Source organism: Malaclemys terrapin, chromosome 1 (assembly GCF_027887155.1).
Source record: "Malaclemys terrapin pileata isolate rMalTer1 chromosome 1, rMalTer1.hap1, whole genome shotgun sequence".
Taxonomy (NCBI): domain Eukaryota; kingdom Metazoa; phylum Chordata; order Testudines; family Emydidae; genus Malaclemys; species Malaclemys terrapin.
Window position 1 is genome coordinate 91,344,077 of NC_071505.1, and position 22,868 is coordinate 91,366,944.

The 22,868-nt window shown below is 42.0% G+C and overlaps 1 protein-coding gene across 3 annotated transcripts in view; it reads right to left on the minus strand.

Moving 5' to 3' along the window:
* The window catches only part of LOC128838629 (histone acetyltransferase p300-like), a 116,730-nt gene that overhangs the window by 46,770 nt on the left and 47,092 nt on the right, over positions 1 to 22,868 (minus strand). For all 3 annotated transcript variants that reach the window (XM_054030988.1, XM_054030997.1, XM_054030981.1), the window contains exons 4-6: positions 20,646 to 20,907; positions 18,568 to 18,681; positions 17,056 to 17,292 (exon numbers count right to left, since the gene is read on the minus strand). In XM_054030988.1, coding sequence (XP_053886963.1) covers positions 17,056 to 17,292; positions 18,568 to 18,681; positions 20,646 to 20,907 — 613 coding nt within the window. The remainder of the gene's footprint in view (positions 1 to 17,055; positions 17,293 to 18,567; positions 18,682 to 20,645; positions 20,908 to 22,868) is intronic.

A 22,868-nucleotide genomic window follows, 5' to 3' on the forward strand; every position in this document is an offset into this window, starting at 1 on the left:
TGACATGAAAATCTGAAGAAATGTTGGGTAAGAAGCATAGAATGGTCAAAGAAACTATCTTTGAAAACAATGGAATATAGAGGGTCAGCCACTAAAGCTCCCAATTCTCCACTGCTTTAGGCAGAGATAATAGCCACTAGGAATGCTGCTTTTATGGAGGGGTTCAGAAGCAAGCAGATCACTAACACTATAAAGGGTGGTTTCATCAAAAGCACTGAAAACTAAATTTAAGTCCCAGGAGGGAGTAGGGTGTCTAATACTAAAGAGGATTGACAGATCCTGTATAAATCTTGACATTGCAAGATAAATATTGAGAAGCCTTGTACTGGAGAATGGAATACTGTGATGGCAGCTAGGTGAACTTTAACAGAACTCAAAGCAAGTTCTGCTTTCTTCAAAAAGTAAATAAGTATTCTAATACTTCGAAGTGGGAGATCAATAGGAGACAAATTATGGTGAACACATCAATGACAACTTCAGAAATGGAAAAGGTTTTAAGTCTTTCTGATGGAATCTTCCCTACTGTTCAGAAGAATCTCCTGAATCCTTATGACGGTAAGATAGTACTAGCTCCAGGAACCATCTAGGTATCAGGCCTCGAGCCGCAGCATGTTCAGGTTGGTTTGAAGGACACTCCCTGAGTCCTGTGTGAGAAGACCAGGCATCAGCAGAAGATTGATAGCTGGTCAGGAGAAGAGAAAAAGGAAGCCAAATTTGTCATCTCAGCCAAGTTGGTGCAAACAAGATGACCGTGGCTTTGTCCTGCTTGATTCTGTTTAAGACCCTGAGAATCAGTGTCATTGAAGGAAACACATAGAAGTTTCTTTGCCCAGGAAAGGAGAAAGGCATTGCCCAGAGAATGGTGGCCCAACCCTCCCCTTGAACAGAACTGCACAAGTTTTTGATTGGCTGCGGGGGCAAAAATCCGTTTTTGGAAATCCCAGGCAAAAAATACCAGAGTCCGACTGTCTCGTTCCCACTAAGTGAAGCACCTGCTGAGACTGTCAGCTTCAGTGTTTTGGTGGGTAGGAAGACTGCCGAGATCAGAATATTATGAGCTATGCACCAGTTCTGTAATTTCATGGCTTCTGTGGAGAGGGAAAGAGAATCTTGCTCCCCCTCGTCTATAATAGTACATACTGGCCCTGCTCTCTGTCACTATGTGGACTGATTGGCCTTGAATCATGAATAGAAAGTGCAGACAGGCATGTCTGACAGCTCTGAGTTCCAGAACAATGATGTGCAAGGTGGACTCTTGGGCAGACCCTCTGCCTTGGACAGTATGCACCTAAAGAAGAGTTCCCCATTCAAAGGAGGACATATCAAGCTATCACATGAGAAGGTGGCTGAACAGCCCCGCCCCCAACACACTTTTTTGGATTCTTCCACCATTCAAGGGAAAGTAGAATATGACAGGGATTAGAGACCTGAAGCAGGCTTGGAAGCAACATAAGTGCAGCTGAGCATGAAATCTGACAAAAGGTACATGCTGCAGGCATGATCTGGCAGTGACTTGAGAACAGATCTGAATTCGCACAATCAGATGCGACCGCGCAAGGAACCTGGCAGATAAGCTCTGGTTGTGTTAGCGTTTCAAATAGCCCCTAAAAACTCTATCCTTTGTAAAAGGTAGGAGGAAGGACTTCCTGAAGTTGAGCTGAAGACCAATACTGCTGAACAGAGACAAAGCCAAGAATGCTGCCAATCTGTGTAGGTATATCACTTGAGAAGCCAGTCGTCAAGGTAGGGGTAGATGATTATTCACCATTGACAAAAGTTGTGCAGTTACCGCTGCCATGACTTTTATAAACACTTGGGAGCAGTAGCTAACCCAAAAAGGAAGTATGAGATATTGGTAATGGTCTTCCCCACCTCAAAGTGTAGAAATTTCCTGTGAGAAGGGTGCATCGCAATATGAAAACACATCCTGAAGGTTGACGATCGGGAAGTAGTCCCCCAGATCCAGAGATTGAATGATGGCTGCCAGTAGTATCCTCAATTTCCGTCACCTTGACAAAAGTATTCAACGTCTATAGATCTAGAATCAGTCTCCATCTACCCTTCTATTTAGGAATAGAAGTCCTTAGAATAGAGCCCCCTTTCCTTGTATTGAGTAGGAACTGCTCCTGAACAGAGAAGGGACTGAACCTCTTGCTTCAGAAAAGGTTCATGAGAGGGGTCCCTCCAAAGTGAAGGGAAAGGGAGAATGGAATGGAACTGAATGGAGTAACCCAAAGTTGTTATAACTTTGGACACTCATCTGTCAAAGATACTCTGCTCTCATGAGGTGTGAAAAATGGAGATGATCTCCAAAGGGTGGAAAGTTGGGTAGGGTAACATGATGCAGCAAGAGGCCTGAATCGGCATGTTCGTGCTCCTCAATCGAGTCAAAAAGAATGTTTGGCTATCATTGGGCTACTGAGTTGAGGTTGCTGTAGCAGATGGTCTCTGCCAACCTTCTGAATCTATCATGATCATCTAGTGTGACCTCCTGCACATTGCAGGCCTCAGAACCTCACCCACCAATTCTTGTAATAGACCCCTAACCTCTGACTGAGTTACTGAAGTCCTCAAATCATGGTTTAGAGACTTCAAGTTATAGAGAATCCATGATTTATACTAATTTAAACCTGCAAGTGACTTGTTCCTCATGCTGCAGAGAGGAAGGCAAAAAACACCCCAGAATGTCTGCCAATATTGCCCTGGTGAAAATTCCTTCCCGACTCCAAACATGGCAATCAGTTAGACCCTGAGCATATGGACAAGACCCACCAGCCAGACACCTAGGAAAACATTCTCTAATAATCAGAGCCCTCCCCATCTAGTGTCCCATCACCAGCCATTGGAGTTATTTGCTGCTAGCAGTTGCAGATTGGCTACATGCCATTGTTGTCAGTCTCATCATACGATCCCCTCCATAAACTTAGCAAGCTCAGTCTTGAAGCCAATTCGATTTTTTGCCCCCACTGCTCCCCTTAGAAGGCTGTTCCAGAACTTCACTCCTCAGAATTAGAAACTTTTGCCTAATCTCAAGCCTAAACTTACTGATGGCCAATTTATATCCATTTGTTCTTGTGTCCACACTGGCACTTAACTTAAATAACTTTCCTTATGAAATCTGGGGTTTATTCTAGGTGGCACTGAATCTATGGAAAGCAGAGAATTGAGAAGGGCGTGATCTCTGGAGCGGTCTGAGATAGACTAAACCTCTCTTTATTTGCAGGCATAGATATACCCAGAGAGTGAAGGGTCCTCCTGAAGTCCTCCAAAGTATGCAGCCAATTGTCTGTGGTATCACTGAATAATTTTAGAACATCAAAAAGGAGGTCCCTCTACAGTGTTCAGACATCACGATTTCCTGTGATGTCCAGAAGCTACGATACCCTGTGAATTACTACCACTACCATACCAATGGAATGAGAAGCCTGCACGGTTGCTATAGCCAAGAGCTGCCCTTTTGCAATAATGGCTTGAAGTTTTTCTTTGCACTTTTGTGGTATATGTTAAATTTAAAAAACAAAAACTAAACTTGGTATAATTAGTATCACTATTTTGCTACAATTGCGTGAAAGTTAGCAATTCAGAATTAACATAAGGACACAATAATAATGGCCATATTGGTTCAGATCAATAGTCCATCTAGCCCAGCATCCTGTTTTTGACAGGAACTGGTGCCAGATGGTTCAGAGGGACAACCAGAACCGGCAGTTGATCAAGTGATCCATCCCACTGTCCATTCCCACCTTCTGGCAGTCAGATGTTTATGGACAGCCTGAGCATGGGGTTGCACATCTGACCATCTTGGCTAATAGCCACCGACAGAGGTATCCTCCATGAACTTATCTAATTCTTTTTTGAACTAAGTTACACTTTTGATTTTCACAACATCCCCCAGCAATAAGTTCCACAGGTTGACTATGTATTGTGTGACGTAGTACTTCCTTAAAATTAGTTTTATATGTGCTTCCTATTAATTTCATTTGGTGACCCCTGGTTCGTACGTTATGTGAAGGAATAAGTAACACTTCCTCATTCACAGTCTCCACACTATTCATGATTTTATAGACCTCTATTATATCCTCTCTCACTCACCTCTAAGATGAACAATCCCAGTCTTTTTAAACCCTCCTCATAGGAAAGCTGTTCCATACCTCTAATCATTTTTATTTTTGTTGTCCTTCTCTGTACTGTAGCCAATTTAATATATTTTTGAGGGGGGTGGGGTGACCAGAACTGTATGCAGAATTCAAGGGGTGGGTGTACCATGGATTTATATAGTGTCATGATATTTTCTCTTATCTATCCCTTCCCTAATGGTTTCTAACACTATTTGCTTGTTTATCTGCTGCTGCACACTGAGCAGATTTTTTCAGAGCGCTATTAACAATGCCTCCGATCTTTCTTGAGTGGTAACAGCTAATGTAGATCCTGTCATTTTCCATGGATAGTTGGGATTACGTTTTCCAATGTACATTACTTTGCATTTATCAACACCAAATTTCACTTGTCATCCTGTTGCCCAATCACCCAATATTGTGAGATCCCTCCCTTAACTACCTTGAGTAATTTTGTATTGTCTGCAATTTTACTACCTCATTAAATTACCCCCTTTCCAGATCATTTAGGAATACGTTGAACACCATTGGTCCCAGTTCCGATCCTTGGGGTCCCTGCTCTATTTACCTCTCTCTATTGTAAAAACAGCATTTATTCCTACCCTTTGTTTTCTATCTTTTAATCAGTTACTGATCCATGAGAGGACCTTCCCTCTTATCCCATGACTGCCCACTTTGCTTAAGAGCCTTTGGTGAGTGACCTTAAAAGGCATTCTGAAAGTTCAAGTACACTATATCAACTGGATCACCCATGTCTAAATGGGTGTTGATACCAATCTATTAGAATTCTGTGAGAGTAAGGCATGATTTCCCTTTACAAAAGCCGTGATGACTCTTCCACAATGTATCATGTTCATTTAAGTGACTGATTATTCTGTTCTTTACTATGGTAACAACCAATATGCCTGGTACTCAAGTTAGGTTTACCGGTCTGTAACTGTCAGAATTGCCTCCAGAGCCTTTTTAAAAACAATACAAATTAGCATCACATTAGCTATTTGCCAGTCATCTGGTATAGAGGCTGATTTAAGCAACAGGTTACATAACACAGTTAATAGCTCTGCAGTTTCATATACAAGTTCCTTCAGAACTCTTGGGCAAGTACCATCTGCCTGGTCCTGGTGACTTATTACTGTTTATTTCATCAATTTGTTCCCAAACCACCTCTACGGACACTTCAATCTTGGACAATTCCTCAGATTTCTGACCTAAAAAGAATGGTTCAGGTATGGGACTCTCTGACATACTCTGCAGTGAAGACCAATGAAAAGAATTCACTTAGCTTCTCTTCAACAGCCTTTCATTTTTTGAGTGCTCTATTAGCACTATCATCCAGTGGCCCCACTGATTGTTTCACAGGCATCCTGCTTCTGCTGTAAAACTGCAGAAAAGTAATCCAAATGAGCACTGGGCACTTTAAAAAACCCTCTTGCCAGTAGATAGTCCAGGGATCCCAGTATGTCCACTGGGAAGACGTGAGAGAGTGTGAATGAGAGAGAGAGAATGGAGGGGACATTCTGGGTTGGTCGTACCAGGTGAGATGTTTGGTGGGCTTTAATGGTAGAAGCCTGAGTCTCTCTCCCCATAGGTCAGCTTCTGGATAGTCAAACATAGTAGGTAGTCAGCAGAATCCTGCGCAGAAATCTGAGAATCTAAAGTACTCGCCACCTCTTTATAGTCTAGTGGAGAGGCAGATGGAAAGAGAAGTAACTGGTATCTTTCAGAAAGTGCCAGTACTGGTGATATAGACAGTCTCTGCAAAAGGTGGGATATGAAGTATAACACCAGTTGTGGTACTGGAGTCTCAAACACCGAGGAGACTTTGGATCCCTGGAAATAAATGGGTCCTCTGAGAATTTCAATTCCTGCAATACCAGGTGAGCCAGTGTGGTGAGATAGTGAGTCCCAGCGACAAAGATGAGAGGTATCCAGGGTCGGATGATTGTATCCATACCCGCTGCACTGATGCTCTAGGTATGAGCAAGACAGTGGAAGATGAAGAGTGTGCTGCCTTCTTACTAGAGTTCTTAGGATCAGTCGTCTCACCCAAGTTTGAATGGTACTGATGGCTTCTGTACCGAGTGGTGGGTACTGTGCACTCTGAAAAGCTGACAAGGACTTAGGATAGATGATTTCTCAGTACCAAGACCACTTGAAGTTTCTGCAGGGTGCAAAGTCTGCAGTCTGGTAGACCTTTTAGAATAGTCTTTGTGAGGAGACCTGACACTCCTCTTGGAGGATGGTCTTCCAGATTCACTCATAGGTCTGTCCCTCAAAGTCCTAGAGGGTGAGCTACCCACAGGAGTTGTTGCAATACTAGTCACTCAGAGGCTGATGCCCCCATTTCTGAGCCTGGATCTGAAGTGAGACAAAGACAGAGCTCCATCAAAAGGGGTCAATGCTTTCATCTCTTTTTCCTTGAGTGGCTCTTGAAGCTAGTGCAAAACTTGCACTTAGATATACACGCGTATCCCTAAAGCAGTGAATACAGCACAAATGGCTGCCACTCACTGGGAAGGGTTTCTGGCAAGTGAGAACTTTTGAAACCTTGGGATATAGGCATATCACAGAAGAAAAAAGATTTCTGAGGAAGGACCCCCGTACAGGGGGGTGGAGGATGAGGAAAGTCCCAACCCGTAGAAAAATGGAAAAACCAAAACAAGAACAAAATAAACTAAGTAGTAATAAGTTAAGAAAAGATCTAAAAAATACACTAGCAAAATAGAAGCCACGCTTAGGCAGGTGCTACAAATTGCTCTGTGTCAGGCCACGGCTGTTGAGGGCAGTTTGCCAGTAGTGCCCTATATCTCCTCGGTAAGGAACACAAGTATGCATAGGGCACATGTGCAAGCCAAATGGGCATGGCTACTTAAAATCTCCGACTGAAGGAGCATGTGCACCTCAAGTGGAGCACCCACAAGGATGCTACTCAAAGAATTATCATCGTCTCCTTTCTTGTAGCAGTTACATGTAGCTCAAGCTCCTCACTTTCAGAGTTTCATAATATCGCATCTCCTACACTACATAGTTTTCATTGCTTGTTTTGTCTTTACTTTCACTTTATGCCATTTATAGTAATTCTACTCTTGGGATGATTTCCCAGTAACACACACCAAGTCCCCTTCCTCTCCAGTTTAAAAGTAGTCAAAGCACTAGAAAACATATTATAGGAAACAATCTACTAGCAAGAAGATGGATTAGGTGACAAATTACTACCTAATTTTTTTTTTTAATTCAGCCCCAAAACATTTCATTAACAACTTCTGAAAATCTACCTGTTCTGCAAAACACACTAGCTTCTAGAAAACATGTTTTTCCACTCTTATACCAACTCTCACTTAAAAAGCGAGCTCTGAAGCAGGGATTTTGTTTAGTGTGCTTTACACATTGTAAAGCATCCTACAGCAATAACAATGACAAGACTTTAAGTGATTTAAACCTCTTCATGAAAAATGTCACTGTCTACGCCCTATGGCCTTATGGTTTAAATAGCAGCTGGGCAACTGAGGCTACATCGTTCAATAGAAAATGGCTCATTTATAGAGGAGATTGATTTCTGCCATGGATGTCAGTAATTACATCCCTTAGACTGGTACAGGTCTCTAACAAAAATCTAACTTCCTTCAGGAGTTTTAATAGGAACAGCTTCAGTAAATTTTAGATGCTACCTCCTGCAACCAAGAATCCCAATTTCTGGGAAACAACAGTAATATTTCAGCTCAAAGTAATTCCTTATAGGAGGAGTTTTGAACATCACTTGAAGGCTCTCCTAAAAGCAGGCCTCCATGTGAGAGAAAGGGTGCATGCACAAGTAGGAAATGAGTACAAAAGTTTCTGACAGAGTACAATAAGTGCTAAATATTGTCACTATTGCAGAAGTCAACTACCTATCTGCTTCCAAAACCAAGTCTTATACAATCATTTGTTTCTATTCCAAACAAAACGGCAATCCAAATCACAAACTTATTGCTTGTTGACAAAAAATACCTCTGAAATACCAAGGGGAAATTTTCTTAGGCCAGGTCTACACTAACCCCCCAATTCGAACTAAGGTACACAACTTCAGCTACGTTATTCACATAGCTGAAGTTGACGTACCTTAGTCCGAACTTACTGCGGTCCAGACGCAGCAGGCAGGCTCCCCCATTGACTCCGCGTACTCCTCGCACCAAGCAGGATTACCGGAGTCGATGGGGAGCACTTCTGGGTTCGATTTATCGCGTCCAGACAAGACGCGATAAATCGAACCCAGAAGTTCGATTGCCTGCCGCCAAACCAACGCGTAAGTATAGACAAGCCCTTAGTGTGAATCACTTGTGTCCAAGAGGACATGAAAGTATTAGTCAGTTCACCATGTCAAGAGTGACTTTTCAGGGGGACGTGCGGTTTAAAATTGAGACTAATTGAGGGAAATTCCTTTGCTCAGGATATAACGAATTCTTCTATACTCCTTTTCCACTCTATTTTTAAATACCAATTAAGGCAAAGTTACAATAAAATGTTAACATACTACATATCATACAGTACTTATTCAGGATCAGTTTAATAGTCAAAGAACCTGGCTAAAGATTCCGGATTACTGGTTGGGGAGCCTCTTCCTCAGAGTATGCTAAAAAAGGATGACCAAATTTCTACATAGCTATCTCCTCTTTTTGGCACTTCTCGTGTGTATATACTTGGTGTGAAAGCTTTCACACCAAGGACTGTCCAGACTTTACCATACCACAACTCTAAAGAAGTCCTATTTTTCCAATATGCAATACAAAGTCTTGTTGCCAACAAAAAATTAATTTGTCATTCTGTTTTTAAAATGGAGCTCCTTTACTGGAATACAAAGTATTCAGGTTAGGGGATCTCAGGGAAGCTGGCATTTTGTTACAAGATGAAATTAATAATTTCCTCCCCAAACCATCTAATTCCCGGACACAACCACCACATATGAAATATGTTCCCCTTTCCCCACAATCCCTCCAACAGAGTACATCCCTGGTAGCAAAAATATGATGATGATCTTAACTGGAGTCAAATGTTATCTATAAAGAAATTTTTTATAAATTACTGTGTGAGCTACAAAAGTTGAAGATGTACATCACTTCTCACCTAGATCAATTTCCTTTACCATATCCCTCTCCTGTCTTTTCATGGGGGTTGTTTTCCTATCAACATCTTTTTCAATCAAAATTGTACGTATCTTAGAAGCTGAACTTTTTGTTCACACTTGCTTCTGGTTCAGCTCCTCAAATGTGGTTAAAAGGTCTACATAGAACAATCCTGTATCCAGATTTCACAATAAAATGTTTGATTTGTAAATACTGAAATATGGGATCTTCATATTATTTACATTATTATGCATCTGTTGGTATGATTTCAAATCAGGACCCAGGAACAGCTCTCCAAATTGAGTAATCTCAGCTCTTACCCACAATGAATAGTCAGTTTGATATTTCCTAGAGATAAATTCCTGATTACTAGTGAAAGTAGCTAAGGGAAAAGGCCTTGATAACAGGTGTTTAAAAAAAATTATCCAAAGCTAAGTTGGTTTGGATAAAAGGGTGATTTTTTTAATTTTGGTGACCTAAATTTTGTTATTCGAGTGCTTGTTCATGTCCATTCCAATGTAGGTGTGTGCCTGCCCCGAGCACTGCCACCAGAAAGCTTTTCCCTCAGTGGTATCTCTTGGGTCAGCTCTGATGCCGCCTGAAGTCCTGCTCTCATAGCGCCACTATAAAGGGCTCTCTTGACTCTCCCCCCCACAGTTCCTTCTTACCACCTGTAACGGTGGCTGGAACTGCATTTCGTTCCTGCTTCTGCAAGTACTCCTCAGTGGACTTTCTCTAAACTCTGTAGAGAATTTAAGCCCGCACCAAGAAGGATAGAGATGCTAGATTTCATTCTATCCTCATGGAGGCAGTGCTCCGACCTCCATCAAAGCCAGGCCACTGGGACTTGGCACCGAGTACTTCGGCCTCAGTAGAAGTGCCCCAGCCTCACTTTGAGACACCCAGCACAGTTTCCAGTCTCCGGCACGGAGGCAAGACGCTACAACTGCATCTAAGAAACCACGGCACTATCAAACATCTCCGGTGCCGAAGAAAGATGCACTGGCAAGACACTAGGCACCGTTCACCATCGCCAGTGCCTATGAAGAAACAAAGGAAGACTGACGGGTTGATTTCCATCACAGAGATCGGCAGGACAAGGGGACACTGCCAGGGTGAGACCTGGGTTGGGCCACCCTGTGATGCCGACAACCCATGCCATGACATTGACTCCGGTCCCAGAATGTGAGCTGTTGAATCTGGCACTGAGACTCAACAACGTGAGACAAGTTGGAGGCCCACAACCCTGCCAGTGTCGTCGATGCCAGAGGCCTTCACGGCAGTAAGGGACTTACTTACGATGTCAGTACCGATGTTCCTGGCTGTACGAGAACCGTCAATGGCGACACCGACATAAAGGATTTCTGCAGGCTCGAGTCCAAAGATGGTTTCGAAGGGGAAACCAGCCATGATAGCACAGCCCAGTCCCGTCCCATCCCTCCAAGCACCGCTCATCAGCGCTGGCTGGGACTGCTCTATCCCTGACTCCAGAGGGATCCTTGGCGATGGACTCTGAGGTGGAGTTCTATGTCTCACGGAGGAGCCAGCAATTCCAGTCTAGGCACTATCCCGCTGCTGACCCGAGCCAAAGGGTCCCACTGGCAGTGTGCCCACCAGGACAGTGGCAGTTCCCTGTATAGTGACCTTTTTGGAACCCCTGAGCATTTCCAGCGCAACAAAGGTCACATTCCAGGTGGTCATATTTAGGGGCTTCACAGCCCAGACTGCCTCCACCACCAGAGCACAATCCAGTACCAAGGCTGGTGCCATATGCCAGGAGATGGCACTACGGAATTCGGCTCGTGCCGAGGATAAAGAGTAAGGCCCGGTGCCAGTCCAAGCATCCTCCTCCTCTTCCCCAGATAAGGCGGTCATGGAGACTGATGTTGCATCCCTGTAGGAGGATTATAAGTCACAGCAAGAGCTCCTAAGGAGGGTCTCTCAGAACCTGGAAATTCAGGCGCTGGTCTTCATAGAAAGGAAAACTACTCAACTGCTTGTGGTGACTGCAGACAGGATGAAAGGCTCCCCAGTCTCCACCCAGAGAATTTCATCATGGATCACCTCCTGTATCCACACATGCTATGACTTGGCAAAAGTCCTGGTTCTGGCCCTAACGGCACAGTCCACAAGGGTACAGGCATCTTCAGCTGCATTTGAGACACAGGTTCCTATCCAGGACCTCTGTAGAGCAGCAATGTGGTCTTCGGTCCACACTTTTGCATCTCACTATGCCATCACTCAGCAGGCCAGAGATGCTTTTTTTTGACAGAGCAGTGCTATGGTCTGCTTGTCAATCAACTCCGAATCCCTGCTCCTACACTTGCTTGGGAGTCACCTACATTGGAATGAATATGAGCAAGCACTCGAAGAAAACACAGTTACTAACCTTCCATAACTGTTGTTCAAGATGTATTCCTCATGTCCATTCCAAAACCCACTCTCCTACCTCACTATCATTATTAGCCAGCAAGAAGGAACTGAGAGGGTGGTGAAGAACAGTTAGAGAAGATTAGTAACCGTTTTTTAACCTAACAGCTGTAATTGGGGTCCAGTCTTGTTCAAGTTTCAGTGTTTGGATGGTCTATTGTTAACCCACTTGATCGTATTTTAATTATGATTCATAATAAGCCAAATTAGGGAAAGCTAACCTACCCCACTTGGTAGGCTTATCCAGAAAGTTAGAACTCACCCTTTTTCTTTTATGTTTCTATAAAATTTTAATAGTGCATGCTACCATGTTTTAATGTCATGTCAGGAATACCAACAGGGATGCAGAGAAACAAAAAAATAGTAACTCAGTATTATATCCTTGTCTTGATAGTAGTGTAGACAGACAATCACATCTCTTGGTTTGGAGCCTGCTGGAAGCCTGGGGAAAGGGATTTGTGAGCCCTTTCAATATTAATGTAATTCTTATTGCCCAGTTTTAGTATGTCATGGAAAATATCACCCAATGTGTCCAGAATACCTTTAAATCCTTACGTTATTCCTGTGTTCTCTACTTTCCATGTCCTCTAGCTTTAATTTTATTTTCTCTTTTCAATTCTGATTCTTTCATCGAGATTAAAAGTGCTGTCCAATTACTCATTTAATCCTGCTTCCACATCTGATGTGGAATATTTTACTATTAATCTCATTTCATTTTTTGATATCTTTAATGAAAGCCTGGAACTCTTCCCTCATCATCTTATTCATCTTTTGATTCCTAACAGCAGGCCCTTCAGGTCACCCTTTGTGACTGGGGCTTCGTTACCCACCTCCATAGTCTGTTTGCTGGAAGTGGAGTTACTCTTTTCCATGGACATGTCTTTGTTCTGGGGGAGAGGGGAAGGGGAGGAGGAGGAGGAGAGACCGATCTTTGTATTGGAGGATTCCTTTCCCTTCCCAGACATCTAGATCATCCTTCCTCCTTGCATATTGTGCCTCTCCCCCAAGATGGTTGCCACCACTCTCCCCCTTTCCAAAATGGTCACTGCCACACACTTCCTCCCTGAGCTACACTAGTACGATTTTTTTTAAATAAGTTCTGCAGGCTGATGGCACTGGATTCTTTTGCTGGATTTTCTCCCTCAGAAGCAGCTTTCTGGGCCTGGGATCTGGCCAACTCTCTTCACCCTTTTTCTCTTTCCAAAACTAGCTCCATGGATGGTTATTCATATTTAGGACACAACTGTTGATTCAGACTGGCTTTGTTCTTTTTATCTTCTTAAATTGTTTTCTTTTCCTCTCCTCTTTATTGCAGAGCTGGAGTTAGCCACCATCTTGTTTGCTATTTTAGACACACTCCCTCCACTAATTTAGACAGTGTGTTGTGTGTCATAGTCCCAGGACTAAACTCTGCTATTCAGATAAGCTACAATTCCATGGACAATTCATCTGGTGATAATGGCAGATCTAAGACAGGAGAGAGTTACAAGACACAAACTGCCATACCAAAGAAAGCCATGGTCCATCTACACTGGTATACTGTTTGACAAGAGCTAGTGCTGTCAGAGGAAGGGTTCCTCCTCTTCTAATCAGTTAAAAGTTTCTGTAATAGTGGAATACTACAGCATGGAAAAAAGGACATTTCTTTCTAATCTCAGATGGTGATCAGCCCTGAGGCCTGAAGGTAGTAATTTTTCTAACGTTTAGTTGCAGATACCAGTTTTAATCACTTGTGTAATGCTATTTTGATCTGTCTCAATGTTCTTCACTAGAGAGTTCCACATATGGGATTATGTGGGGAAAATCAAGGAAGTGAGGAAGCCTGCAATAAAAGAGAATCATCAGTGATCCTGCTGATTTAAGGAAATTTCAGATTCCCAGCCCTGGCAGCTTTATTTTCCACTGTAAAGTTATTCCTGTGCTATGTCTTTGACCCACAGAAGTCTCTTCACACAATGAAAATTTCTTCTTGGTTTTATTGTTGTTGCCTTTAACTTCACCCTTTATCCATAACAGAAAGGCATTTGGTTAACAGGAGTGCCCCCTGGGCATTCTGTAGTCAGTCTATTTTTATTTACTGCCATCATTTCTCTTATCCTCTCCAAGTAAAAAGCAAGTTTTTAAATTTCTCAATTCCTCACCTGCCATCGCTCATGCCAAGGCATGAATTAGTTAGCCTTCTAAAGACCCATTCTATTTCTACTATTTCTCTGACAAAACTCAGCACAGCATTTGAGGGGAGGTCAAACCAATCTGACAAATCTACATGAACATCAGTATTTACCTCAATGAGTGGCTAAGTCAGAAAAAAAATCCATGTTAACTTGCAAAGCTATTCCGAAGGCATGTCGGGCTGCTCGTAAGTTATGGTTGGGAGAGGAAAGAATACCAGAAACTGACAATCCCTGATTTGAGAAGCTAATAAGTATCTAAAGAAGGATGACAATCACAAAGGACTACATAAAGTTGGAGTCCCAAGTCCAATCAGGCTCCCATCATAGTGCTGGCTCTTTAAAAATGATGCTATTACTATGAATGGTGTATTCCTACAAATTTGGGTGTGCTTGAGAGGGACACAGGTGAACAAATCAATGACAACTGGTTTGAAGATGATTCAACGGGCCAATTTCTCAAGGAGACCTTTGAAATTGTACCTCTTGACACCACCAAGGGAGGAGATTTTCAGGAGTTTACCATTTTACCTATCAAGCACAATCTAGATAAGAATTACTCCCCCCTCTTAATCAGCTCCAAACTGGCTAGTCTTCATAAATGTTATTCTTTACAAGACTGTGGCAGAATATCTAGACAACAGCAAAAATCATTCACAAGTATTCAAGATACTAGTGGAGGAGGGGAAAGAGGAGTTTTATCTTCATGATGTACAAAGGTTTGGAAGTTTACGGTTTTATGGTTGGTTGTTTTACTTCAAAATATTTTGGTTTGTTGGAGGATTTTTTTTTCTCTTTTAGAATTGGAAAATTGAAGAAAGTCATAGCTCTCATCTAAAGGGGTTGTGGTACTCAAAACTTCCACAAGGAGTTTCCTTCCAAAAGTCTGATGGGAATCTGAGTCAAACAGGTACTATAAAACGATGAGTTTTATTGTCTGGCTAAAAATCTCTTCCTCTCTTAACTGCTCAGGTTTCAGTTTCTTGTAGGATAACATGAGACTAGTCATTCAGCCTTGATTCTTCCAGCATAATAGCCAAAACTGAAAAAAAAGGGGACACTCTTGCAGGCTACCTTCAAAGTCAAGTAAAGTATCCATCAGCCATCTGCAAACTACAGCAGCATTTTGCATTTATAGAAACAAGCATGAGAGGAAAAGGTTTGTTCTGATGAAGCTATTGATCATAATAATTGATATTGGTTTAATGATAAAACATAGTAGCCAAGGAAAACCAAGCAATGGTACATGAACAGCATAATGGCCAACAAGGGTCAGGCTAGAGACTCTTGCCTATATGCTCGGGGTATTACTGATCGCCATATTTGGGGTCGGGAAGGAATTTTCCTCCAGGGTAGATTGGCTGAGCCTCTGGAGGTTTTTCGCCTTCCTCCGCAGCATGGGGCAGGGATCACTAGCAGGAGGGTCTCAGCCGATTGAAGTCACTAAAACACAGGATTGGGGACTTCAACGGTAGAGTCCAGGGAAGGGTCTTGCGGCCTGCAGCATGCAGGGGGTCAGACCAGATGATCATAATGGTCCCTTCTGACCTTAATGTCTATGAGTCTATGAGTCTATGAACAGCAAGGCCAAGCATGAGAGTAAGAGCAGACCAAGGTTGAGGAAAATCAACACTAATTCAGGGCAGAACTGTGTCCTTTGATGTTATCTGCAGTCTTCATATTCAAAGAGGACAATAGCACAGATTCTCTAAAATGAAGAGAATTTGAGGATAAAAGGAGCCACACTCTGAGGTAGTGCAGTCTAATTTCTCTCCACTAACCCAATAATAAAGAACAACATGAATCTCAACAGGCTCTCCAGAAACTTCTGAGAGCAACTGTCCTTGGAAATAGGATTTAGCTCTAGCACACATTTCTCCTATGACTAAAGAATAGGAAAATATTCTCCAGAAAATAGTCTAGAGACACGAGGAAAGCCATATAAACCAGAATGGGTTGGGAAGCCCTTGATATCCACCAATTGAACCTTAAATGCACCACATAGGTTACTTCACAGAAAACAATTAATAAAATTCTGCTTATTCTGGGCTTTTCACCTGGGTAAAGCCACCCAAAGAATGGCTATGATAATCTCAAAGCATCCATTTAATTTGCATTAGATTTTGTTTGGTTAAATGAGGTTACTCAAATGCACCATCTTTATTTGCCAAGAGTAGTCACACTGGAGTGGTATGGAATATTTTACTTTTGTGCATTTGCACTTACAGCAAGCATGAATGTGTATGGATTGCTACAGGGCCACATGAGAATCTCATCTCATCTCAGTGTGTCACATTTAAAAGGTGTTCTGAAGTGTTTTAAAGATACACAGCTATGTATTTTTTTTAAAGTTGTAAATGAAAGCACTCTGAGTTTGGGGCAATTGGAGGGAGAAGCCACAGGGAAGAAGAGGGAGAAGAGTTGGGGAGCCATTACCTTTTTCCCTGGGCTTGAAGAGTTACTGTTAACTTCTGGGACGAGGGAACATTCCACCTCTTCTCTTCCCAGAGGGGAGTCTCAGGAGAAAGCTCATCTCACTCTAGGGCCCCCTGCTTTCCCTCTCCTTTCCTACTCTTCTGGGCTGGTCTCTTCCTATTACCCTTCCCATTATACTGGGGCAGGCCTTTCTGGTAGCAATCACACACTTATATTATTTTGTCTTGTTTTATAATGAAAATAAGATCACAGAAGAATTTTTTAAAATACTGAACTTAAAATTGCTGAAAATGTATTTTAAGCAGTAACCCCAATTTTTTTTCCCCCAGTTCAGTTTCGGTTCAGGAGGTAGGACTAAATTATGGTTCAGGTTTGGTTCTGGTTCAAGTAAAAATACTGGTTCAAACTGGTTCTCCGGTTCCAGTTTGACTCCTTGAGTAGTTCAGATACCAGGTAAGACCTCTAAGTATTCTTTGGTGGTTCTAAAATAAGCATAGAGACAGAGAATGATTCTAAGCATCTAAACAATGAGTTGAGGATAGCAATTCCCTATTTAGCTCTTTCAAATTTTTAAGCAAACACTACAAAACAAATGACAATGCTGTAAAATGCTTCAATCCGCATCTGATCATGAAGTCATACCTGCATTCCAGTATTGTGCAAGGTGTGAATATACACAAAGCAGTTTGGAAACAAAAATACTTAAGGAAATCGAAGCATTTTCATAACATGAAGCATGCATTAGACAAAGCACAGAAGATAGCTGTATACAGTTTATATTTTAACACTTGATTGTCAACTTACTCATGGGATTCATAGGGCGCAGACCCTGGGGTGACTGCCCTTGCTGCTGATTCTTCACTTGAGCCTGGGATTGCGTCTGCATCTGGTTCCCTTGATAGGTCAGTCCAAGGGCTGCATACGCCCTCTCAATGGAGCTAGGGTCAATCTGACTGGTAGTGTTTATAGAGGGCGTAGTCTGTTGCCCTACCCCTACAGAGCCAGTATTTGCAAGTCCTGCAGCAGCTCCCCCCAGTAATGCTGGAAAAGACAGATTCCATATTAACAAAAATGTCAGAAACTGAGACCAAAGAAAAAGGTAAAAGTGCACAAAATTTCAGTGGTTGGTATGACCAAAATATACCCTTACAAGAGCAGTTACATGAGCACCCTGGTCAAGAATCCACAATGAGAAGTTTGAGGAATTTTATCCTACCACAATGTACTACTTTCACTATGAACTGGGAACAGTAAATGTACACTATTATTAAATGTATAGGACGTCAGTTTGCTTTAAACAGTTTAAAGCTCAAGCAGCACATAATCAGATGTTAAAGGCCCGAGGAGCAGAGTCCTTCAGATTGGTCATGGTGTTGTTTATTTCTCTCTCTCGATATATAGTTTCAGAATAGAGTTAAACAGCCTGGAGGACCAGTTGTGAGAAAAGCACAAAGTAGCAAGGAGAATGGTTTGGGGTTTTTTTCCTGGAGGGAATACTGGGAAACAGAAGCATCGGGATATTTCGACAGGAACAAGGGAGAGTCAGGCAGCAAGAAAAATTTCGGGCAAGTAATACTAGGAGAAGGATGGGGGAAGCATGCTGGGACATAATGCAGAAGCTGCCAGGGTAAAAAAAAAAAAAGTTTATGTACAATATTCTTCACATGGCAGAAAAGTGTCAGCTTAGAATGGGAAGAAGAGGGGCTGGTCAGGTGAGAGGCAGGAATTACTTTCATTCAACCTTAGCTGAAAGTCAGAAGAGTATGTGATAAACACTACAAATCTTTTGCTCTAACTACACATATAGTGTGCTGGTATCAGGGCATTTATAAACCAAAAATTTTAAGAATTCCAAAATTAGACTTTGAATTCAAGTAGTATATAACCTGGCATAAATAACTAATATCATTTAATACTTTCATATTGATCTGAGCAGGCAAAAGTTCTTAGAACACACCACTTTTTAATCTTTAGTGTGCAAACTCCAGTTTCACACTTTTGACAAGGATGAAAGTGGACATACCCAACATTTCTTCTCTCAGAACTACCAGCCCTTAGGCCCAGCATCATGCTGGCCTCCTCTCTCCAGCTAAAAAGAGCTAAATTAAGTGATCTAAGGGGTCTTTCAACATTATATTGGGTACTGACTAGAGAAAGGGGGGATATCCTTCCAAAGCAACATGAAAATCCTTATCCTCACGTTAGTTCCTGGATGACATGGCAGCTCTGCTCTGATCCATATTCTTAGGGGCTTACAACAACACAGATCTAACACTAAACATGACATTTTATGCAAAAAGACCACATGAGGCTTACATTGTTGGTTTCTTTTGTCCCCAGCATTTTTGAGAGGCAAACACACAGGACAGTCATGTCTTGTACAATTCTTCCAGTGCGAGATGATTTGTCGTGAAGATGCACAGTGTGCCACTAGGGAAGGGAAGAGAAACAAAAACATTTTAAAAAGAATTCTAAATTTTCAGTTCTCCACATTCTTCTCTCTCTCATTCGCGCACACATGCATGCACACACGAGAACCATCAAGTCATGGCTCTATGAAGTATAATAGCACAAAATATCTTAATCAGAGATGACAGATTTATTAAGACACCTGGTCTAATCTCTTATCACCAGGGCAGGATTTAGAGTATTTTCGTAGCAGAAGATAATAATCAAGAGGTCTTACAGTTCAGTTTTGTTGTTAAACGAAAGTTAAGGTCTTTTCCATTAGGTTTATATGCGCCACCCTGCTCTTCTTACTCATTTTTGCTTTTAAATTTGAATTTAGTGCAGGTGAGAATTTCCAGAATAGCAAACGGAAATCTAAGCAAACTTATACACACATGCATCCATCCATACCAAGTGCTCTTAGCCAAACTGACCCATGCTTCACCTGAAGGAACCAGTTTTTGGGGCAGAGGGGATTTTTCATGTTTGCTTGCTGTCCTTGTCAGCATCCCCAAATGAGGTACAGGTGTCAGAAGAGTGTGCACTTGCCCACTAGCCACTACAAACTGTTTGATGTTGTCTTTTTTCTATCAACTAATTGTACAAAAGCCAATAAATAGCCAGAAATATGCAACAACTGTCACTATTTCAACTTTCTCCCAGGTTAATATAGACCAGAGACAAGAGGCTTCAGGTACCATTAAACCAATCCCAAATCATCCATTTTCCTAGGTGTTAATTTATACTTTCAGTGAGAAAAAAATTCGAGAGTGTTTGCCTAAGACTTACTGCAGAACTTAAGATGAACTGTGTAGAACTGTAAATAAGTTAAAACAAGACTACAAAGTATCCACAAAACATGGGTTCCATTTTGACTCATTAACTACAACATGAAAGACAACTGCTCCACTGCCAAAAGGGGCATATAAAAAAGTGTATTCCTTGATGGCTTATGTTTATATAGCCCGCTTTCTTCCTGAGACATCCCGAAGTGTTTTACAGATTGCATACACAGGGATCACTCTGCCACCACTGAAATACAAATGTCTCTAAGTTGACTAAGGCAGTTCACCAGCAAATAGAAATCCTACAAACAGTCACAAGAGACAAGTAAAGAACACCGAATCTAGCTAAAACTGCAGGAAGAATTTTAGGTCAGACAATAGTTATCCATACTGGAAGCTGGGCAGAACACAGAGACCAATAACTTTACTCTCTAGGAAACTACCATTGGAGGTCTTTTAATAAAAGAAGCGGTCAGAAGCTCAATTTTTATTAGTCATTCTAAATACAGTACACTTCCAGCACCAGTCTCCAAACATGCATATGAGGCATTAGATGCTTAATGACTTAATATATAGCACTCTCCCCTCTGAACCCCCAACACCAGCTACTGCAGCATTGGGATTTCCCTTGGCAGTTTCCAAACCAAGTACTGTCAAGTTGACCCTCTACCATGTGAGATCTGACAATATCCTGGCCAGAGGTCAAATGGCCGCAGGCCATTGTTAACAGATACTGCAGTTACAGTAAAACCTGCCTTAGAGACCATCTCTAAAGAGAGACCACTTGTCACAAGTGGCTTCTTGCCGAGGCCATGGAACACCACTGCTCTCTGGTGTGCAAACCTTTGAAAAGAGACCTCTTATAAGCAACTACTTTTGCTAACTCTCACGGTAATCACTCTTGGTAGGTTTTACTGTATTTCAGAATGGGGGTAAAACTTGAGTGGCTATGCCTCTGCATCACAAAAGGTGCTTAACCCTTTCTTTTCTTAGCATGCAGATTCCGTGATCATGGAGGCATCCTGTTGTCAAAACCCTTTTATAAGCTAAATTCCCCAGTATCTATAAGTGAGAAAAATTCTGCATCGTCTCCTTCATGGAGTCCTGTCCAATCCTATATTTATTCTTGTAAGCACACTCAAATGCTCACTCTCTACTTACCCTGGCAGGATTTGCCAGCCTGGCAGTGTGTCATGTGGTTGAGGACATTCTTCATGGTACGGCAATGAGGAAGGTTGCATTGTCGCACCTCACCATTTGCCTGTTCCCGCCGCTGGCACTTGTGAGCATGTAAGAGGAGAACGAGCTGTTGCTGAATGAGTTTGCGTTTTTCTGGGTCTGCTGTGGGTGCACCTGACCCCATTCCCTGGGGAGCAGCTGGCACCATCCCAGCTTGCTGAACTTGAGGAGCCTGCTGCTGGCCCTTGAGGGAAGTGATGGAGACAAACAAATTAAAATAGAGTCCCTTTTGAAAAAGGGTCAATTTTCTGATTAGCTAGGATTATACACAAAATCACATCTGCTAAAACAGATCATGAATACAATTTTGCATTGAGAACTATACCTTCCACTTACCTTTAACCACAGATTACCAGAATTAAATATTTATTAACACTGTGACAAGCTGGTATTGAAACTTGTTGCTGACAACAGTACTTTCAGCCTCTTTCCTCCTCCCTGACCCCCCTTTCCTTTTTTTCCTACCTTCTCTATATGAATTAAGACCACTTCAATTCACACTCGCTTTCAGATTGACTTGTGAGGCCACACTATTTGAAGTCTCATTAAATATGACTTCATTTTTAAAACATCAAAGAGCTGTGGGTGCAGCTGTTTAAATGCAAGATAAATCTAACGGACAGAACTCCTGTAGCACTTGTACCATTATTTAAAGAGGTACTAACCAAAGAAGTCCTCCACCTTTGAAAGCAACAGTCTAATTGGAGAGGAGATGGTTGGGAAGTTGCCTGGTCACAAAGATTTCATGCAGGCATACAGAACACAAAGCTTATCTGTTCTCTACCAGAGATGCCACACAACTTCCAGGTAATGCACAGTATAATTAGCCTAGACTGTGTTGTTCCAGTTAGTATTACCTTCAAATGGCCTGTGATAACTTCTTTGAGGGGCTCGGGGCCGCTCTTTGTGCCCTTTCAATGTGAAAACCTGAGGCTTCTGATGGACTGTCCACTTCTAATTAATTTGATGTAATTTCTGACGAGGACTGAATATTTTCTGGGATCTTCTGAGATTCACTGTCTGATTTTGTCCCCATGCTTTCTTTAGTTGCTTTGAATAGCATTATCAACATCCTCCTTCCGCAAAAGGAGGAGAGCCAGGTTAAGGGCACCATTAAGTCTTAATGCTCAAGTGCTGCCATTTACTGGCTTGTTTGTAACCTTTCCTTTTTAGGCAGGAGAATTGGGAAGGTGGTGTTTGGTTGGTTCTAGGTGCACCTGGATGCATAAGTCATCTTAAGCAGATTTAAGTCTGAACTGAAGCTTTCTGAAGATGAGATTGTTCATGACCCTGACTAGCACAACTTCCTGATGTTTTGACATTTGGGTTACATGGCTATAGTGGTCATGCTGGACCTTTCCAAGGATTCTGTGAGTACAAGAGGTTGCTTCAGAAACTAGGTCTACAGTGCTGTGAATGGAACTACCCTCTGGATGTATGAGTAAAGGATTGGAATTACTTAGGGATGAACAACCGTTCTTAAGAATAGCCTGAAATGCAGTGTTCAGGACTTTATCCTATTTCATCCATACTCAATGTATACATAAGGTTTCTTACCGAGATCGCCTCTAAACATGAGGTAGAGTATCATGAGTATGCCAAACAATCACATGTATTTCGACCCTTGGATCCTGTTTGATCAATATCTGCTTTGGAGATGTGCTTGGTCAATACTGATCTCCAAAGCCATTAATGCTATCTCCTCCTCAACCTCTGAAGACTGAATGTTTAATACTAGATAGTGGTAGTCAGTACAAGGATATCCCCTTCTTTGGTGCCTCCTGTTCTCCTCCCCATCTTCTGAGGGGATATGTTAAATGGAATGATGCTAGAACTCTAGCATTATATTGCACATTCTTTCCAGGGAAAACTATCAGATATAGTACAAAAGTGTTTTTCCACTAAATTTGTACCAGCCATACTTTGACTTATCCTGTAACAACTTTTGTAACAGCAATGTATTCCCAAGACAAAAAGTTTAGTGACTATAATTTTCTCCTAGTAGAACTTTTAGCAGGGCTCTTCACTTACAGACTGCAGCAACACTGTTGCTGAAGGAATAAGCCCTGCCTGCCTGCTAGTGACAAACTGATTAAGATAGCCCTGTTGGTTTTTAGAGCTCTGAAAGACTGTAGAACCTCATAT